Genomic DNA, 18558 nt, shown 5'->3' on the forward strand with positions numbered 1-18558 from the left:
AATAAGTTTTGCCGCCTTTGTTATCTTAGTGCAGTTTGGGAACCAAAAAACTTTGAAGTCAATACACAGAACTGTACACTGATGACTGTGTGTGGTCCTGAAAGTCCAGGTCACAAATTCTCCACCCAAACCCCTCACAGCTCTTTCAGATTGAAGCTGTGGTGTTCCTTTATCTGATGTTTTACACTGAAAAATTTCAGATGCTTTCATTCCTAAATACTGCATCTGACAGTCTGTATTCTAATCTCATCTATGCATTGCAATACATAACCAGTCTTCTCTGTCCTCCCCAGCACACTAGTGCAGGTGCAGAGGGTTCTGGTCAGGCCCTGGCCTCCCCCGGTTCCTGCCTGGAGGAGTTCCGCAGCGCTCCCTTCATAGAGTGCCATGGCAGAGGGACGTGCAACTACTACGGCAACTCCTACAGCTTCTGGCTGGCCACTGTAGAACCCAGTGAGATGTTCAGGTACAGATCCACATGCCAGCACCATAGCAATTTGCGGCTGTTTCTCATAATTTGATACATCTCAGAGTGTGTAGACATTTTTCACAGATATCTCCATCGTACAAATCCTTCCTGTCCTAACCAGCTTTACCCTCTGGCTCTTACAGGAAGCCCCAGTCGGAGACTCTCAAGGCGGGTAACCTACGGACGCGCGTCAGCCGTTGCGTAGTCTGCATGAAGAGGACGTAACGGCACACGGCAAACCCACCGTTGCCGGGGACGCCTGCTCAATAACAAGAGATGATTGGATGACGGGGGACAAGTAGTGGGGTGGTGGTCACAGCGACGGATAGGCCGTCGTCGTGGCGACAAGGTGGAATTCCAATGGTGCATTGTCTTCCGGAAAAAAAAAAAACTTCGAATAAAACAATGGTGCTACTGTGCAACACAGCTTAAAAAAAAAGAAAAAAACTGACGTAAATAAATCTTACATTTAGTCTTTGTTTTTCTTAAGAAGTACCTCAAAATGAAAGCAGAAAAATATCCACTAAATGGTGCCATGATGGATGTGTGACAACAAAAGTGCATTTTTCAATTCTTTTCCCTTCTTTCCCAAAAAAGATCTTTGTTTCCTTTCTCTTTTTTTTAGAAAAAATAACTTTTATGATGTCGGTGCAACAAAAATGTGATAGTGTTCACCCCTTTGTAGACAGAAGCGCTCTTCTTTTTGTTCTGTTTTGTTTTGTTTTGGGCCTTATTGACGAGGAACGGATGGTCTCCATGTTACCAAATCGGCACTTTGACTTCGGAACATCCAAGATGAGAGATGCACTGACGATGAGCTTTCCTTCGTGAGACTGACTGCCTTTTGAATTACTCGCTCTTCATTCACACACTCCTTCTCTCTCTTCTCCATCATGTTTCTGTCGTTTAACATTTGGTGGTACTAACCCTGCTGTAGCCTGCCTTCTAACCATCAGCCTACACCTGATTTTCTCTTACTTTTTTTTGTAAGTAATTAAATGTGTATATTGTGTAAAACAGCCTTTGTTTTTAGTGTATTAGGTCCTGAATCTGTACCGGTTCTTTGTTATAAGACAGTTTTCCAGGTTCTTTTTAGCTCACATACTCGCACACAAACACACACGCATACACACTGATTCATTCACTTCATTGCTCACTGACACACATTGACTCAGATATTGTACAAAGTAAGGCTTTTATGAATGAAACAGTATTTTATATATAATAAATATATATTTGAAAAAAGAGGATAAAAGGTATATAAACTTTATTCGGCTGTGGGGAGATTGTTCACTGTTTTCAAACACAAAGGTCAGGCATTTCACCGAAAAATAAAGCTACTGAGCACAGACAGAGCCATTTTCCCTAAAACATAACAGTCTTGTATGATATTAACGATGCCAGTTGCTTCAATCTTTTGTATTCAATTCGTAGAATTAATAACTGAAATAAAGGGGATTTGCTTTTAGGTAGTCTAATGATTGGGGAATGTTACACATATTTGTGCAAAAAGGATTTGAATTCAATCTTGGCTCCTTGATTAGAAAACCGTGATATTTGTTTTGTGTTTTGTAACATTTCCAGGTGCTGGGCTTTGCTGTAAAAAGAGGGCCTGAGGTTCTGGGGCTCGTTTGGCACCCCAAAACCTTCGAATCCACTTTCTCTGCCTTGAATTTGTATCCAAAAATTGGTCAACGTGTTCACACTCGACCCTGCTGAAGCACAGGTAGACTCTCTGTACATTTAAATCAGGTGTAACAGTCCCAGATGTGACACTTCTCTCACATCAGGTGTCGACTCCTGATGTTCTGTAAGTCTACAAGAGCTGTTTTAGGGGGGGAACGAAATGTTTTCCTGTGATTTTATTGTTATTTTTATTTTTTCAAAACTGCTTTTATGAATTCTAATTTTGTCAACCTGGGGTGCGATTAAAATGTGTATTTGTTTTTTTTTCTTTTTTTTTTGTTCATTTTTCATGTTATCCAGAAGTTGTTATAAACTTTTAAGACTGAAATAAATACTATGTCCAAAATGTCGTCTTCTGAAAATGTCTGATTATCACAGGAGGGAACAGTACAGTGGAAGATTTTACTGGGCCAAGGTCTCGCTCTTCCAACCAAGCTGACTGTGCACGCACATGTGCACACGCACGCACACACATAAACACCCATTGTTCAACATTAAAGGCAAATCATGCCCCTCTTAACCTCTCTGACTCACTTTAGAAAAAGTTTCCTCTGAGTACATAAGAGGACAAAAATCTCTGTCATAAACATTTTACATATTAAAATTGTTAATCACTTGATCACTTGCATAGAGTCAAATGTTTTAATGAACATTAGTCCTGGTCTTAACTTGGTAAAATGCCATCATCTAATGGAAAATAGTAAAAATGACCATTTTGAAGTGATGGCTCTCTGTTGACAGCCTAGAATAATAGAAGGCATGACTCCATGATGTAATGGCTGTGGATCAAAAATTGCAGTTTTAAAGGGGACATTGTTTAGTTAATGTACTATTTTGTGTACAGAGTTAACTTACTTATTAGAGGAGGTGGAAATTCCAAAAAAAAAAACAAAAAATGCACACCCTGCTGAAATTCATGCCCAATGTGTAACACACAGCCAGAGTGATCAAACACTAAACCTGATGAAGTACATCCTGGTATCAGAGAAATAAAAGGAACGTCTAGGCAGCTTTCAGCTGAGAGCCCCTCCACCGTCTGTGTTACCAGACCGTCTATGTGGTCGGCCCAGTCCTTCTGGTTGCGGACATCAAATGCGAAACACTTTGTGAACAGTTTCACCGTCATCATGGAGACAAACACGCGGAGCTCCTTCTTCTGTGCCTCAGGTGTGGCCTCACACCCGGAGGAGGGTGGGCCAGCAGACACGGTGGTAGTCTGTACAGGTTCTATCAGATCTGGTGTCACCAGGACACCAGAACACCAGAGTAGTGTCATTGTCATTCTAGAGGAGACTTGATTGCAGAGTTTTTATTTATTTACGTACATATTTCAGTGTGTGTTTGCACGTTGTGACTGTTTGGTCCAGATAAAAGCAGCTGCACACGTGTGGAAAGTGGGCGACACTGCGCGCGACCAGGTTGGGGCGGATCATCACTTTCTGGTAGCACACCTGTTCCACTTCACCTCATGTGAAAAGCAACGATCTGTAACCAACTTTGGAGTTAACATTGCTTTTCTAAACGATTGTTGTGTTCAACAACATCACATCTGTGCAACTATCTGTGCAAAATTACACATTTTTTACTGTGTTATATATTTTTCGACCGTGCAATAGTACAAAACCACTGTATATTATTATCCATATTTTAAGTAGTTGATTTGAATTTGTATCCTTTTTTGTTGTTATTGTCTATTTTGTTTTTTTGTTTTTTTTGCATGTCTTTTTTTATTCTTGCTGTCACAAATAAATTTCCCCAGCATGGGATCAATAAAGTTTTATCTTATCTTATCTTATCTTATCTTATCTTGGATTAGAACAAGCTTGTTCCTGTATTAGTGTGAAGTCCTAATTGTCAGCTTTGTGGTGCCGGCTCTCAACTTCTCTGCGTAAAAGTGTAATTCAATTATATTTTCTTCACTTATTGCTTGTAGTGATCCACTGGATCTCAGATAATCTGCCCTCTTGCTTTTTCTGGCTGTCACTTCTAAAATTAGACAAAGTTATGAGGAAACACAAGCTTTGACTTCCTTGTTTATGACAGACCCTCTACACTTTCACTGCAAATGCATGCATTTTAATCCAATGGAATGACCAGACATTCAATCTGTCGCTCATTTATGATGTTTGACCCATTTATTCATCAACAAAATCCAGTTTGTTGAACCACTGGAGGCAATTTAATGATCATCAACTTTGTTCACTAATATTGCTCACTAACAGGCATGGGAGGTAGTTTATTCTCCCACTTTGGAAAACACTAATGTTTTCCTTCAGCATGGTCAACAAAAGAAAAATGTATCTCTTAAGAAATTAGTTGGAGTTGTCCACAACGCTAACCTCCGTCGATCTACCGTCCGATCTACCACTGACTCATTTCTCATCTGTTTTTCGTACATACATTTTAGCAGTTTTATTTATTGGAACGTTTTTAGAATCATATGGTTTCCGAGTTGCCCTGAACGCATCATCACTTTAAGTCTCGTATGCCAAGTTGAAATCGAAAGTAATGCATGTTACGGAAATTACTGGAGGACGGTCTGACCTTGGCTGGATTTTCTAAGTCTCTGACACCCAGTTTATTCTTTTTATTTCCTTTTCAAAACGGTGATACGTCCCTTGTTTTTGTTTTGTTGGGTTTTGTCGGGTTTTTGCAATGTATGTCTGTCTCCTCCCGGTCCTCGCCCTGCTGTTGTACAGTACAGGTATGTACAGTACGTGTTGAAAGTTTCCGATGTTTTTACTGTGCGTTGTTACGGATTAGAGATAAGTGTATTTGTTGTGAAAGTTGAGACACAGAAGTATTCTCCGTTTACAGTAAGGGAATAAACTCGGTAACCATTAGAAAGCGGAAAGAAAAAAAGCGGAAGTAAGTAGTAAGTAAATTCACTCATAGCGTCTGACTTCTGGGTTAATGTGTGTGTTGTTCCTGTTTTATGTCACAACTTAAAGAAATTAGTTATAGCCTACAGCTCCATAAACTCATGATACATTTATGCATGTGTTTAATGGTTTAGTATTTGTGTGCTTTAAGTGCTGCAGCCCACGAGACTACGAGTCCATGTCCATGCTAGCAGTCGTACTTTGAGCTAAATGCTAACACTAGCATGCTAACATGCTGATGTTAAAACTACAGTATAATTCAAGATTCAGGATTCAAGTTAGCCTTTATTGTCATTGAGCATAACATGTCAACGAAATTTGCATTGCAACCCCCGTGTTAGAAACAAGATAATAAGAAAGATAATAAAATAAAATAAAGATAATAGAATAAAATAAACTAAATGCAATAAAAATATACCAGAAATAGCTGTCCCTCAATCTGTTGGTGGTGGTGTGGATGTTCCTGTACCGCTTCACTGATGGAAGCGGTACAAGCAGTCTGTGGCCCGGATGGCTGGGGTCTGTGGTGATGGATCTTGCCCTCTTCCTGACCCGGCCTTCATATATAGGGTCTAGGTCAGGAAGGGGGCAGCCCACGATGCCCTGTGCAGTTTTAACCACCAGTGCCAGTTGTTTCCTCACACTGTCACACACTTATAGTGGTGCTTTAAAAGACACGCTGTTGTTAAAGCTACATTTTTTTCATAATTGTAGGAGCAGAATGTGAAAGGATCGATTTATTTATGTATAAAGCACGGTGTATTGGGATCGGTCTCACGGGGTAATTAACAGTCAGCACTATGGGTATGTCCCATTTCTCTTAATTGCATCCATGTTTCCCTCACTTACGTCTTTTCCTCCTTTTCCGGGGATGCATGGAGAGACGCAAGGAAACCACGCAAGGGGAGAAGAAACAAGGAAATATGTTTTAAGAGAACTGAGACGTTTCCTCTGAAGCGTCACGTGAAGCGATGTCTGTTTCTGATGACGCAACACAGCAGGATCTGCTGCATTTACCGTTATATTCACACCCCAGCCACCTACAAGAAGAGAAACCTACAAGCCATTAAACACATTATTTCACTCAGATAACACGCAGAACAAGTGACGAGAGGCCAGTGTGTCTGATTTATATATCAGTGACAGTTCTGGAAACATAACGTGGCCACGTGAAGGCTTGAAATCAAAACGTTACAGTTTCTGACACACAAAGTTTGATAAATAACAGAGTGCTGTCGTCTCCACACATGCTCGGAGGCTGCTGTTAGTGAGATTTATAACGTAACTAAACAGGTTGTGGATTAAATACATTTAAATAAAACATGACGGATCCTCATATTCTTGTCTTATCCCCCTTTAAATTTGGCTCATCTGAATTACAGCCATTCATTGCAGGATATTTACACTTGCGCACTTTCTCCGCAACCTCGTTCAAACTTGCCAGCTGTGGGGGCGGAGTCTTCATACCGCTCAGTTGAAAGACTTCCGGGAAGGGTGCACTCATGTATCCTCCTCACTCCTCGCTCCTCGCTCCTCAGCGCCGCAATGTGCCCTTTAGGACAGCCGGCAAGATGGCGGACCAGAAGTACTTCCGGTTCGACGCGAGGAGCGAGGACACGACAATTAAGAGAAAGGAGATGCACCCTATATATGGTTGGTACCTTTCTGCGTGTGGTCAGGTGTTCCACCCGGAAGGACAAACAGTTTTGACCGCTGACGCAGCTAGGTGCCAATGGTGTTACACGTGTGGATGTATTGAGAGTTGAGGAAACCTGTTTGATTTTTATGGTCGTTGGTCATCGTTTGTTTGTTTTGTTTTATTACCAGGAGGGGCCGTGGAGGATAGTGCACCACAGAAGATCGTCGCCTTTGCTGGAAAAAGGATCACTCTGCCCTGCCACATCAACGCCAGCAATGACCTGCCTACACTGGAGTGGTCCAAGGAAGGTCCGGGTGATAACATCGCCTTCCTGTACCGCGACGGCTGTGAGACCCATGAGATGAAGAGTCAGGACTTCCAGCACAGGACAAACCTCTTCATTAATGAACTGACTAACGGAAATATCTCGCTAATGATTTCCGATGTGCAGCTCTCTGATGCAGGAAGATACACATGCACGATCGTGCGCCACAAGACGCCCATGAAGGTCGTTCAATGGGAGCTCGTTGTGGGTATGTCCAACTGAATTTATTCATAGTTGTCTATCTTTACAGTCTCCTGAAGGTGGAGAAGGGCCCACCTTGAAGTGCTACAGAGGTCAAATTAGCATATCTCATTTGTTTAATACAGAGCATTGTGTGCCAGACTACTTCTTGGCTTTGAGCCTGGCGTCACGCTGGTTCGTTTGCAGTTTCTCATACCTGTGCATAACCTCCCAAGCCTTTGTGTAATTCTTGTTTTTGTAGTTGCGGTTTCTGAGCCAAAACTCTCAGTTGTTCCACCTGTGGACGATGGAGTGACTCTGCAGTGTGAAGCCAACTGCTGGTTCCCGGAGCCTGAGATAACGTTTCTTGACAATCAGGGAAACGACATCAGCGCCGAAAACTCATATACTGATCGAGACTCCAGCGGATGTTTCAACGCCAAGAGGAGCTTGACTCTGCAGACTCATACCAAGAGGTTCGATTTCAGTTTAATACTCAACAAATTTATATCTGGTTCCATCTTTGAATCTGTGATGCTTTATTTATACCTCAGCCAAGGACGGTATCGTTTCAGTCCCATCTGTGCGTCTGTTTGTTGGCTTAATTTCTTAAAGTCTTTAATTCTTTGCTGAAGGCAAAAAAGTGTGTTTCAAGCAACGATGTATTTCCAGCAGTAAACGTTGTTGTACACTTAAGGTTGCAGAGTGTTCTTTATTTCATGACAGCAGATCCATCAAGACTAAGACTCCGCAGCCATGCTAACCCCTGTGAGGCTGTACTTCAGCACAGTGCTCTGAGCTAAGCGCTAACGCCGGCATGCTAACATGCTCGCAGTGGTCATGTTTCCATCCGAATGTTGTGCAAATTTGGACTGAAAGGAAACACATACTGTTTACCTGTTCATCTTTTCTTAGATGTGTTAGCAGGTTAACATTTGCTAATTCGCACTAAACACGGTGCAAATTTTCATACTGATCTGACACGTCAGTCAGTCCATCATTGGTATTTGTAGATATATTTCAGATATATATGCTAGATTGGCTAAACACAGATGTTTTGATGATGCACCGTGTGTTTACAACTAAGAGGGAAGGTCCACAGCACCACCAGTGTTGGTGGAATCGTGTCATCCAGGTGAAAAAGAATTCCAAAATAAGCTTTTGATTGTATTAAAATGTTAGAAAATGTTTATTCATTGCACACTGAGTAACTCGCCAGCAGCAAGACCGTCTTCTCCTGCAGAAAACTAAAAAATGTCTTTTCTATCACAGGATCGTCTGCAGAGTTCAGCAGCCCGAGACAAACGAGACGAGGCTCGCAGAGATTTACCTTCCAAGTACGCTGAAGCTCAATCTACTTTTACTCAACAGCTGGATTAACTAGATAATCATTCATGGGTTAAACCTCCCTGTCAGTCAATCAGCACACGTACAGTTTTGTGATTATTAATACATTATAAAACTTGACTTGTTTAAGCAAAGTTTTTTTCTGCAATTAATCTGCGGTGTTTCGAGGAGCATGTTCAGATAAGACAGAAAAAGAAAACTGTGTGACTGTTTTTAGTGTTAAATTCTTAGTTTGGTCAAAGGAACTGAACAAGCATGCAGGACAGAAAGCAGCTGCTAATGATGTGAAGACACATTATTCACATGGTCTCTTTTTGGAGTGTGAAATATTTATGAAATATCATATAATGTACTTTGTTTCTGTATAATCTTCATTATCATTTCAGATGAGCCCACGATGTCCTGCACTGTACCCATAAGCATTGCTGCTGCAGTACCCGTAGTGCTATGTGCAATACTTCTAGTCTGCATATGCAGGAAATGGGGCAACTCTGGTAAGCCATTAACATTTGTTTATGTTGAGAGGAGATGGAAACTGCTAAATCCCCAAATTCACCATGTGCTTCTTCAGCGTTTGGCTGAAAGACACAGATGTGTAGAATATTTGTGTAAATTGCATCTTTTTGAAATTATTTATGCATATTATATAAAGCAAAAGGAAACATCACCAGGTGTTTTGTTTCATCTGAGCAACAGCCCAATACCGAAATTTATTCAATTTACCATCACATTAGACAGAGGAAAGCAGCAAACTGAGAGATTGTTTGGAATATTAGTGACTTAACGATTATCAAATTCAACTTTCAGCTCTACTTTGGCCACTTGCTTCTAAGATATTTGTCATGTTTTGTGTTCCTCTTGCCGTTATGGCATCTTCATGGCAGAAGGTGGCGCGTTGAAATTAGTCTGCATTTAACAGCTGGTATTAGGATGGAATCTGTATCCGGACACATCAGTTTGTGTGTTGCAGTACAGGCGTGTAGGCTAAATTACCTGCCTTGTTAGCAGCAGATCAGCCGCACAGATGAGTCCAGAGTGACACACAGAGTTATGTCTTACTGCATATCATTCATTTCCACCTGGCTGCTGTCATTTTTCACACAGTTCTGTTGAGTAATGCATCTTTTGGGGCTTTTACAGCACATAAAGGCGTATAATCAATAATTAGAGTCCTGTCTCTTTCAGACTTCTCGCTTGCTCGCTCTCAAAACCTATTTTTTGTGTCGGCTAAAAATAAATATCTGCCTGTATTGTAGCCTACGGATGTCAGTGTGTTGTACTGATTGCACATAAGATCTGAACACAATGCGAGCCAGGCCGCCTCCAGATGTGGTCAGGCAGATCGCATTTACACTACAAACACGCATCCTCATCTGGATAGCGTGTCTGCATGCAGGTCACATTTTAATGCCATTTAGTTAGAGAAGCTTGTTGAAGGTGAAGCAAGTGATTACTTGCTGGGCTGCAGGTGAAACACAGCAGTGCTCTGCAAGCTTGTCTCAATCCTGCCTGTAATAGGGTCATCTACTCCGTCTGCCATTTGCTCACAATTGTTCGCCATGTAATTCAATTAAAGCTATTCTAGAGGAAAAATAAAGCTATCCAAGCTAACGAGCCTTGTCTTAGCTCGGTTGCTAGCAGGACGATGTAAGTTTACACAGTCTATTTAAAAGATATATTTCTGTATTCTGTTCTGTTTTGAAATCTGTTGTAACAAAACTGCAATGTCAGCACTAACTGAACATATATATTTTTTTCTATTCACAGCAGAGGGACAGAAGTCACCAGTGACCAGGCAGTCATCTGACCAAAGTGAAACAAGTAGCACATTCACAGCAGAGGGACAGAAGTCACCAGTGACCAGGCAGTCATCTGACCAAAGTGAAACAAGTAGCACTGCAGGTTTCGTCCAAGGCAACCAGGCTGCCATCATCTGCAACGCCACCGCTGAGCATCAGAGAACAAATGAGGAGCTAATGGTGAAGCTCCGTGAGAAAGAAGAAACCATCCAGCAACTAACTGAAGAGCTGAATGACCTCAGATCCAAGTGGAGTCCTGTCGTGGTCCAGCATGGCCGGCCCACGATTGGCAGTAGTCCTTCCAAATCCCCACCAGACATTTCAAAACCCAATAACCTTCTCCGACACCACATTCTCCAGAGAAGCAATCCAACACCAGAGGCCTCAACCAACAGCAACAGGCCCAAGTCTGGCAACTTGCCCCAGAACAAAGATTCAAAACCTGGCATCTTGAGTCAAAATCCAGCACCCAACCCCCTGATCCGAAACGTCAGGCACAACCACAGCTGTCCCGCTCTGTTGACAGATAACGGTGCTGTGCCGCCCGTTTCTCCTTTAGCCGGCCCTTCAGAGCAAAGCATCGTTGCCCGTTCGATGAGCTTGTCCGAGCGTCAGCCTCGTCCAAACAGCGCCAGGCCCCAGCGTAGACACACCACCACAATCCCCGTTTATAACCGCTTCACTATCTTGGAAAATTTACCTGAAGATTCTGTGCCGTTGCTTTGATGAGAGCCGAGCAGGAACTAAAACAGAGCTGAACGACTCTCAGCTGTCAGATGGGTGGAAGTTTGGGTGGGTTTTGTACTAATTGTTGTAAATACTGATGTTTACAGACTGCCTGGTAGCCATAGTAACTAATCAGAAGTTGGCAGCAAAAGTTTCAGACAACTTCGTAAACTTAAGCAGCAGGGGAATATATCTTTTGGATGAACTTGCTTTTTTAAACCAATCTTATAATACCAGTTAAACATTGTTGTCTATATGAAAGTGAGCTTTTCTTAAGTCGCAACAGGGTGAAAAATTACTTCTTTTCTACTTTATTTTTCCAGCATTAACGTGTTTTAATACCTGTTGAAATAAGCTTTACAAGCGGCATTTTACTATTCTTACCAAATATGAAATGGATCCAGGTTTCTGGAGCCACATTCATCAAGACTCTAATGCAAAGAGTTGCTCTTAGTGACAAGATTCTAAGAAAATTCTGAGAATGGTGTAGAATTTCCCGTTAGAATTCAGACTAGATCCTGATAGAGATAAAAGTTATTCACAAAGTGTCTTAGTCCTTTAGAGAGCTCCTATGATGGAGAAATATTCTCCAAACTCTGAATGACTGAGTTAGTGAAACGCTACAGATTATATGGTACAGGGATGACGTTTGTGCTCGATCTCAGTCTCCCACCCAACACAGTAACGCTATAGCGCCCAAAAAAGAAAGTGCTCATAACAGCAAGATACTTGGAACAACTGGATAAATGCAGCAGTGATGACTTGGATCTGTTGCCTTCCCCAGCAGAGTGATTGCACAAACAATTACAGCACTTTCACAGCCACATATCGAGATGCAGTTCATCTCATGTCCACTAGATGTCTCTGCCGTAGAGAGAGAGAGAGCTGTTTATGGAAGAGTTGTGTTAATTATCACAACGACTTGTATAAACTGGCCAACAATTATGGACACTGATAAAAGCTGAGCCATTTTTACTCATTACTTAGTACGTAAAACAGTATTAATAATTACACTATGTCTTAATAGGTATTGATGTCGTTCTCCATTCTCACTAAGAATGCCTTTTTATTAACCAACCGTAGCTTTTAAAAGTATGCATCACACCTAGCATTATGGGTCGACTACACCTCCTCTCTCAGGTAAAAGTTTGGGTCCGTTTTTTGCTCAGAGTCACTCTGAGAGTATTCCCAGACCACTCCTGAGCGAGGAATCCTCGCTAGAGATGATTAGGCTAAGCTAGGAGCTCTCTGAGAGGACTCTCATTATGTATGTGAATACAGCCTCTGGTCTTTGTTTACGTAATAAAGACATTTTGTGATGTTGTGCATTTTTATACATATTCTTTCTGTTAAGTTACCTTTATTTCAAAAACTTTTGCACTTTTCACTCATCTATTACAGCACTTAGTATTTAGTACTATTAGTGTATATAGTAGCCTATTTGATATGGGGGGGGGGTCACTACCATTTTGCATGTTTTTGAAGCTCCTTTTCTGTATATCCTCTGTGAAATAAAGAGCGACCTCTGGTGATCACATCACGACATTGCATTTGTAGGGGCTCAGCTCCTGACCAGCTATTTGCCACTATTATTATTATTATTATTATTATAACAACCCCATTTCCAAAAATGTTGAGATGCTGTGTAAAATGTAAGTAGCAACAGATGTGATGATATGTGAAACACTAAAACCCCATAATTTAAAGTAGCACAAAGAAACATGGCAAATGTTGAAACTGGAAAATGTCATTGTTTTTTAAAATTAAGAATATTAAGAATATTAATCCCCAGCCAGGGTATTACAGGCAACAGGTAATAGCAGTTGGAAAAAATCAGCAACAGAATAGAGAAATACAAAATAAAAGCTGACTATATATGAACATTTTATACGAAGGACTATATAATAGAAATAAATACCTAAAAAATATATATTGCCATAAAGAACTATAAGCAATATTGCCATAAAAATAAACTGTAAAAAATTCTATAGAATTTGGGGTTTTATTGTTATTATCCTCCCTCCCATGCATGAAAAACATAAACCTTTGCACAGAGGTTCAGTCTCCTGCCAAGCTTCCTCAGCTGGCATTGTGGGCTAATGGTCCTTCATGGCAGTGGAGATGCAGTGTGGTTCTTTCCAAGAATTGTATCAAAATATTTTGCAGTATTTTGAATTCTCTCCTTGTGAACTATTGCACTCAGTTAAAAGTGTCTTTAAACAATCTTAAATATTAAATAAATCACTGTTTTTAGTTTGGACAGTTCTGCTGTCCTCTTCTTTTTTCCTTCCTTCTCCTTCTTCCAGCATTCATCGATTTAGAGCTAATTTCTACATTAAAACTGCAAATTAAGTTTTCAATCACTCATGGTGTAATATATGAAATATGCAGTGGTGGGAATTGGTCTAACAATAATTTCCAGTTAAAAAAATCATCTTAGGAATCACCTTAGGAATAGGGGTCACACCTTTATAATTACACTGCTACTTAAGTTTGACACTTTATTATAGTTGTTGTTTTTACCAGTTTGAGTCACCAGAGAGTAGCTGTGCCCTGGTTTTCAGAAGTCCTGGTTTTGTGTTTCCAGCTGTTTCTCCTTGATGTGTAACATGTTTGCTAACCATGTGTTGATGGCTGTGCATGTTGTGTTGTTATTTGGTGTTTTGTCTGCCCCTTGATGAGCATGATTAATGCAGCTATGACTGAAAGGATTTGCCATTTGTGTTGGATGTAGCTTGAGAATGTTTTTTATCAGTGTCTTTGTTCAGGCTGCTTTATTTCCTGTCTGCTGGTGTATGCTGTGTGAGGCTGACAACAGGTGTGAATTTGTGTGGGTGTGGAGAGAATGAGTCATAGTCAAGAGTCATAGAAATACTTATTTGGATAGATACAGTAGAGCATCATCGGCAAACTGGAACACACGGAGACTTAAAACAGCAGTGATAATTGGTAATTTGTAACAGCGTGTTTTGTTCTGTAACAGCCTGGGCTCATTGATTAATACACTGACTTCTAAAGTTTGTCAGATAAACAGTGACCCTCTTTCTGGCGTTAAAATGTCACACTTTGTAAATGAAATGAAAAATGAATGAAACTCATAATTTTGCCTTTATCAGTACATAAACAGTGAAATACTTAAAATTTCAGAAGCAAAGCTGTCAAAATATGCCCATATTCTGAACCCTTGACCCATAATGACATTTAGATTTACAAGGACAAGCGATTTTGTTCCACACCAAATAAGTTTCACTCGCCTTCACTTCTGCTACGTTTTGTTTTGGTGATTTCCTCTGAAGTCAGAATGCGGACTGACGGTTGAAACTTCCTAACCACCTGACAAGAAGACGACGGACACGCCAAGACAGGATGGAGATCACCTCACTCTGCCTAATGCTCTGTAAGAAATCTTAAAAAGTATTGCCTGCTGCTCTCTATTTTTCTAAAATCTTTTGTGTCAAGTGTAATTTAATGCAGTTGTGATTTGAAGAATAGGAAGAATTAAACTGTGATTTTGACTGCAGTCAATGAAAATGTCAAACAAAGATTTGAACTTCAAATAACCTTGTGATTGTATGGAAAAAATGCTGTTATCAGGTGGTTTTCTCCATTGTTCTGTTGCTGTATGTGTGCTTTGATTACCTCTGTGCCTGGTTTAGAGATGTTAACAGCTTACAGCATACATGCTGATCTGCAGTGATAGCTCTCACTTCTCAGTTTCACCCGCGCTGTTGCCGACCGCTGTGTTCAAACACAAACACACAACCGTGTTTCCAGAGAAGTTGGGACTGTAAAACATAAATGAAACAGAATGCAATAGCTAGCTAATCTCTTTTGACATGTACTCAACTGAAAACAGCACAAAGGTAATATATTTAATGTTTTGCCACATCAGCTTCATTGATTTTTGCAAATATTTGTTTATTCTGAATTTGATGCAGCAACATGTTTCAAGCATGGAATGCTCCAAAAACACCTGTTCGGAACATTCCACAGGTAAACAGGTTCACTGGTCACAGGTGATAGCATCATGTTTGGGTATGAACCATCCTGGAAAGGCTCAGTGGTTCACAGTGAGGATGAAGCGAGGTTCAGCACTTTGGAATTGGGGTTGTACCAACAATGTAGAATTGGGAACTTTTACTATTACTGTCTCTTACTGTGATCAATAGGTAGCAAACACCTGGTGACTTGAACCCAAGAAAAACTAACCACATTAATTTTTGTCAGATTTTGGGATTAACACTATAAAATCCATATTATCTCATTATTAAAGCATATTGTGTTGCCACATTAATCTTGCTATCCCCTGTGAAGTTTCAGTCACGTTGTTAGTTGTCTCTGCAACTGTTGGTAACATGATTAATAGCAAATTGGATTTTTTTTCTTGACTTCTCAGGAACAGGATGTGTGACAACATAAGCTTTCAACCTATTGCTGGTGAACTCCGGACCAGTTTCCTGACCGTGACATGTGGTTTGAAGTTCTTAAGTGGACCCTCATGCTTAGATGGCTTTAACACACATAATAAATAGCAGTTTTGGTTGCATTCAGAAAAGCGTGTCCCCAAAATGTGTTTTTGCCAGCAGCAGACTCTGAACAAACGGCATAAACAGTGGCAGAACGTGCTGAATAGAAACTGCCGCCATCTTTAGTTAATGTGTTCTTAGTGCAAATTTGGGAGCCTCAGAGAGGATTTTCCATTGTTGGCCAGGGAATATTCTCCCTGTGAGTGCTTTCTCTGTAAGGTTGGTGCTTTAATCCCTGACTGTCCCAACTTGAAGCTCTTTCTGTCATACTCAAATCGCTTCCTGTGTAGGGGAAAATGTAAGCTGCTTTGGACGAAAGCTTAAACCAAATGGATATAATGTAATCCTCCAGGTGCTCACAATGCTTCTTTCCATTTCAGCCACACTGCACATCCATCCCAGCAGACTGCAGTTCTTCTGGTATGACTCCATTACTCTTACCTGTGCAGCGGGGGGAAGCTCCGATGGCTGGATGTTGAAGAGAAACACCTCTTCTGAGACTTTTCAGCCGTGCAACTCCGGCTGGGGGATGTCAAATGGGTCCACCTGCACCATTCAGGATGCTTATCCATCGGACACCGGAGTGTACTGGTGCGAGTCTGATCGGGGGGAGTGCAGCAACACCGTCAACATCACTGTGACTGGTAACACCTACTGTACTGCTGACTTTACGCTATGCAGGTTTTCACTGTTTTGATATTTTAGCTGTTATTCACCGGAACAAGACTAAAATGAAGCATGTCAGAACCGTGACGCCCTGTTTTGTTTGGCAGATAGTGTTGTGGTCCTGCAGAGCCCTGCGCTTCCTGTGTCAGCAGGCGATAAAGTAACACTTCTCTGTTCCTACAAAGAAGAAGACAGCAAACCCACATCTAATTTCTCTGCAAGCTTTTACAAGGATGGCGTTTTCGTTGGGAACGATGCTGCAGGAAGCATGACCTTCCAGCAGGTGTCCGCGTCTCATGCAGGTTTCTACAAGTGCAAACACCCAACGAAAGGAGAGTCTCCACAGAGCTGGCTGGCTGTTACAGGTGATGATGCTGTCCTGCACTATTATCATACGAATGTTTATGCAAAGCACAAAGGGTTTGCACTCCAGCAAACATGCTGCTCGCAAGGCTGGAGCTGCCAACCACGAAGGGACTCGAACCCTCAATCTTCTGATCCGAAGTCAGACGCCTTATCCATTAGGCCACGTGGTCATACATATGGCCCATTTCCTTCGCATTTTTAGCACAAGCCTCTAATTATCTGTACTAACCTGCTTGAATTCAACCGTCACAGCTGGTTAAAGGCTAAAGTGACATAAGCAAACAAGGGAGTAGGCGACGTAGCTTGGTTCTAGCCCATTAAGGGCTTTATGTGCAAGGAGGAGCAGCTTATTTTTCTTTTATCACTCTGAATGATACAGGAAGCCTCGACAGGCCAGCATTTAATGAGAGGTTCTTCTTTGCTGGTGCTGAGAGGTATCTAAAATAAAGATGGCAGCTGTTTATTTGAATCGGACGTCACAAAACACAGTCTGTGGTGCAACAGGGTTCACAAGCCGAACTTGTGTAATATTTGGATGAAAACCGAACGGGGGTCTTTCATGAACTGTCTGTTGAACTAATCAAATGTTTGTGCTTGTCTTCCCCGCAGTCCGACCTGAGCCTCCTCTTCTCATGCCTCTGCCCCGGCTGGTGTGTAGCATCCTGCTGGCCGTCCTCTACACTGCCATGCTCATAGTGTGCCTGAATATATACAGAAAATGGGCTAAAGGTGGGAGCGCCATATGAAATCATGAAAGTTGTAATAAATGCAACCTTTACCACGACTTTATAAACTGCCTGTGAGCAGCTCCATTTTTATTTGACATCATTCTAAATGTATTGAAACAAATAAAAGCATTTTCTTTTATGATACGTTTATCTTTTTCTCTGGGTCGGTGTGAAGCGAAGTTGGTTGTGAAAATCCTGTTGGCAAGTCACCCGAGGTTCATTAGATATGTCTCTCCTACTGGGAGGGATTGGGTGCCTGGCTCAAGGATCAGGGATCTAAGTGGTGGCTCCTCTGAAAGGATCTCTGTTCTCCTCTTCCTGCAGCTCGAGCTGAAGCAAAGGAAAGAGCTTCATCAGAGTGACGAGTCTCGTTTCCTGCTGGGATGAAGAAGAAAAAAGCAGCTCTTGTACATGTTGTGATGTTGAATATGGTGTTTATACGCAGACCAATATTTCGGGACTATTTAACACAATTGACTAACGGCGGTATTTTATTTTATTTATCTTATTTTGTGTATGTTGTTGTCAAGCGATCAGCTCGTATCATCATACAGCACTAGTGGACATTTCATCTGAACCGTAAGACAATATGTCCAACTCTGGACTGAAAGCCTGCATTGAAAATAAAAAACTTTCTCCAGAGAGAACATGTGAGCATTTCAGAGATTTAATTTGGTTGCTTGTCCAGCGATGATTTTAAGACTAAATTTGGATGTGCAAATTCCAAATCTGGAAAATCAGGATCATTTGGGAAGATAATCGAATCGAAACCAACCATGAACACCCATGTTCCCCTGTTGACTCCAGCACACTCCAGAAGGAAACCAGAACAAACCCACTTTGCCCCCTGACCGGAAAGTTTCACTTCCAATGATTAGATGGTCAGCAGGCAACGCTGATTAGCTCATCAACTCAGACGTAAAAATGGGGACAAAATTTGTGCTTGTAAGTCGCAGCTTGCCGCTTGTATACTTCAGGGTCATGTACACAGATTGGACGTTTGTGTGTCCGCCTCTCAGACTTTTCACTGTTGAAAATAGAAATATTCCTGCACAAATTTTAATTCCACATCCACAAAATATAATATTTTGTGTCCATATGCAGATTATACCTGTGTGCACAAAACATTCCTACGCACTAACAAACTTTTTTCTTTTTTTCAAATTCACATATTCAGATACATACACACATTTTTTTTTTTTTTTTACATGCACACAAA

The 18558-nt window shown here is 41.2% G+C and overlaps 3 protein-coding genes and 1 non-coding gene across 4 annotated transcripts in view; 3 read left to right on the forward strand and 1 right to left on the reverse strand.

Annotated features, from left to right (window-relative positions):
- col4a5 (collagen, type IV, alpha 5 (Alport syndrome)) overlaps positions 1–884 on the forward strand; it is a 44192-nt gene extending 43308 nt beyond the window's left edge. Inside the window, exons 48-49 of the mRNA XM_041965663.1 lie at positions 294–466; positions 613–884. Coding sequence (XP_041821597.1) covers positions 294–466; positions 613–694 — 255 coding nt within the window. The 3' untranslated portion in view covers positions 695–884. The remainder of the gene's footprint in view (positions 1–293; positions 467–612) is intronic.
- A 3776-nt stretch (positions 885–4660) lies between these two features.
- Positions 4661–12590, forward strand: LOC121626517 (butyrophilin subfamily 2 member A2-like). The gene is made up of 6 exons (XM_041965083.1): positions 4661–4859; positions 6865–7209; positions 7444–7657; positions 8454–8518; positions 8915–9022; positions 10296–12590. The coding sequence occupies exons 1-6, from the start codon at positions 4811–4813 to the stop codon at positions 11051–11053; spliced, it is 1539 nt and encodes a 512-aa protein (XP_041821017.1). The 5' UTR covers positions 4661–4810; the 3' UTR covers positions 11054–12590.
- A 1162-nt stretch (positions 12591–13752) lies between these two features.
- Positions 13753–17898, forward strand: LOC121626813 (low affinity immunoglobulin gamma Fc region receptor II-b-like). Its single transcript, XM_041965500.1, has 5 exons — positions 13753–14450; positions 15960–16223; positions 16353–16610; positions 17221–17340; positions 17664–17898. The coding sequence occupies exons 1-5, from the start codon at positions 14420–14422 to the stop codon at positions 17699–17701; spliced, it is 711 nt and encodes a 236-aa protein (XP_041821434.1). The 5' UTR covers positions 13753–14419; the 3' UTR covers positions 17702–17898.
- trnar-ucg lies at positions 16709–16781 on the reverse strand. Its single transcript has one exon. It is a non-coding gene; the product is annotated as a tRNA-Arg (tRNA).
- Positions 17899–18558: the final 660 nt, after the last annotated feature.

This window comes from Chelmon rostratus, chromosome 23, assembly GCF_017976325.1.
Source record: "Chelmon rostratus isolate fCheRos1 chromosome 23, fCheRos1.pri, whole genome shotgun sequence".
NCBI lineage: Eukaryota > Metazoa > Chordata > Actinopteri > Chaetodontiformes > Chaetodontidae > Chelmon > Chelmon rostratus.